Source organism: Corylus avellana, chromosome 4, assembly GCF_965113065.1.
Source record: "Corylus avellana chromosome 4, dhCorAvel1.hap1.2, whole genome shotgun sequence".
In the NCBI taxonomy this organism is placed as follows: domain Eukaryota; kingdom Viridiplantae; phylum Streptophyta; class Magnoliopsida; order Fagales; family Betulaceae; genus Corylus; species Corylus avellana.
The window spans coordinates 22,583,722-22,586,154 of NC_142493.1; the positions used below are offsets into that span (position 1 = coordinate 22,583,722).

At 40.5% G+C, this 2,433-nt stretch overlaps 1 protein-coding gene across 1 annotated transcript; it reads left to right on the top strand.

The window, feature by feature from the left end:
• Window positions 1-260: 260 nt before the first annotated feature.
• LOC132179117 (polygalacturonase-like) lies at window positions 261-2,229 on the top strand. The gene is made up of 3 exons (XM_059591760.2): window positions 261-811; window positions 1,112-1,401; window positions 1,511-2,229. Exons 1-3 carry the CDS (start codon window positions 368-370, stop codon window positions 1,956-1,958), a joined length of 1,182 nt encoding a protein of 393 aa, XP_059447743.2. The 5' UTR covers window positions 261-367; the 3' UTR covers window positions 1,959-2,229.
• Window positions 2,230-2,433: the final 204 nt, after the last annotated feature.

Consider the following 2,433-nt stretch of genomic DNA (forward strand, 5'->3'; position numbering starts at 1 on the left):
ATTGATTGACGCTTTCCGTTTTCTTTCATTTGCTTCATGAGACAATAATAATAATAATAATAATAATAATAATAATACATAAAGGGTATAGTGGTAAAGAAGAGACTAAAAAAAAAAAAGGTTTAATGTAAACACAAATCCATAATCCATTCAAAGTTCGGCGCAGCTTTGCGTACTAATTTGAAATTATTATACCATCGAAACTAGCCTGCATTCAAATCCTATAAATACAGCCTCAAACCGTTATAACTCCACCACCACTACTACAACCCCTCAACTTCTAAACTTCCCATTTAACACCTTGTCTCTCGCTCTCGCTCTCTCACAGACAACATACAAACACACGAACTTTTCCATCAAAAACAAAATGGGAAGCCAGAGAAGCCCTCTTCTTCTTGCACTTGTCTCTGTCTTCTTTTGTTCCTCAGTCGTCTTAGCTGCTCCGGTGACATACAATGTGGTCAGTTTGGGAGCCAAAGCAGACGGAAAGACGGACTCCACCCGGGCTTTCCTTGATGCATGGACGAAAGCTTGCGCCTCCGTAACCGCCTCCACCATTTACGTGCCGGCGGGGAGATTCTATCTTCGCCAGGTGGCTTTCAACGGCCCATGCAGGAGCAAGGCGATCTTCATCCGCATCGACGGCACCCTTGTCGCCCCATCGGACTATGGGGTCCTCGGAAATTCCGGTAACTGGCTCGGCTTCAGCCACGTGAACGGGGTTACATTATCCGGTGGGATTCTTGACGGCCAAGGCACCGGCTTGTGGGCTTGCAAGTCCTCCGGCAAGAGTTGCCCCAGTGGAGCAACGGTGAGTTGAATGACACATTTACCCTTTTATTATTTCTCGGTGAAAAAGGATAATTTTGGGAATAATCCCATGTGTTCTGGAGTAGAATATTTATTTTCTGCATCTATAATTAACCATTTGCTTAGGCTTTCTGTTTCTTGCATTAACCGGTCCATCCCTGTAAGTTTGCATATATTTAATTGCATAATCGGTCCCAAAGCCTGGATCATGTTCCTTGTTAATACATATTCTTAATTATCTTTTTTGTTGTTGGAATTATAATTTAATAATGGGAGCTTTTCCTTGTGTGTATGCAAGCAGACACTGGAATTTTCTAATTCCAACAACATCGTGGTGAGTGGATTAACCTCCCAAAACAGCCAAATGTTCCACATCGTCGTCAATGGCTGCCAAAACGTGAAAATGCAAGATGTCAAGGTCACCGCGGATGGCAACAGCCCAAACACCGATGGCATTCACGTGCAATTATCTTCAGGTGTCACGATCCTCAACTCCAAAATCCGGACCGGAGATGACTGCATCTCAATTGGCCCTGGTACCACCAACTTGTGGATTGAGAACATTGCTTGCGGACCTGGCCATGGAATTAGGTAAAAAATTACATGCACACCTTATACTATACTCATGATATATAATGTTATTTAGTACATTATTATGCAAATGTCATATAATTTAATGGGGCGTAATTGGATGGTGCAGCATTGGGAGTCTAGGCAAGGACTCGAATGAGGCTGGTGTGCAGAATGTGACAGTGAATACAGCTACTTTCACCGGTACTCAAAATGGAGTAAGGATTAAGTCTTGGGGAAGGGCAAGCAATGGTTTTGCTAGGAATATTCTTTTCCAACATGTAATTATGGTGAATGTCCAGAATCCCATTTTAATCGATCAAAATTACTGCCCCGACAACAAAGGTTGCCCTGGACAGGTTTCTGGCGTAAAAGTCAGTGACGTGACATACCAAGACATCCATGGATCATCGGCGACTGAAGTTGCTGTGAAATTTGATTGCAGTTCAGAAAACCCTTGCAGCAGAATAAGGTTGGAGAATGTAAAATTAACTTACCAGAACCAAGCAGCCGAAGCCTCGTGTATCCATGCAGCAGGGACATCTTCTGGTTTTGTCCAACCCACAAGTTGTTTCTAGTCGGAGAAAGATATAAATCCATATCTTAAAATTAATTAAGGATATAAAAGGAATCTCTATAGTTTTGTCCATACAAGGACAAAAATGATATTGTAATAGTATGAAGAAGGTCTGTTGCTTGAGTCTGTGGCGTTGATAGCCCATTGGGCTTTCTTGGAGCCTGGCCTTGCAATCAGCATATGTACTCGTTTTAGCTTTGTGGGATTTTGAGAGTTTGATTCACGTGTGGAATTTATAGATATTTAAAATATATAGCTCTACTATGGTGTTTTAAGCTGACGTGCTAAATTGTTATTGGATGCTGTAAAACAATAGTTTTACACCAAAACTTGATTGAAATTATTTTTTTTAGGACTAAATGTAAAATCAGTATTTATGGTTGACCTAAATTATAAATTATTTCTTATAAAAAAATAATTTAAAAGACAACGGGATAGGTCAAAATAACAATTTAGTTTCTACAATTAAATTCTGT

What these genes read in the sequence shown, in the direction of transcription:
- LOC132179117 (XM_059591760.2), top strand. Translation starts at nt 368, where the DNA reads ATGGGAAGCCAGAGAAGCCCTCTTCTTCTTGCACTTGTCTCTGTCTTC. An exon ending in GTTGCCCCAGTGGAGCAACG is followed by an intron (nt 812 to 1,111) that starts GTGAGTTGAATG and finishes GTATGCAAGCAG; the next exon opens with ACACTGGAATTTTCTAATTC. An exon ending in GGACCTGGCCATGGAATTAG is followed by an intron (nt 1,402 to 1,510) that starts GTAAAAAATTAC and finishes TGGATGGTGCAG; the next exon opens with CATTGGGAGTCTAGGCAAGG.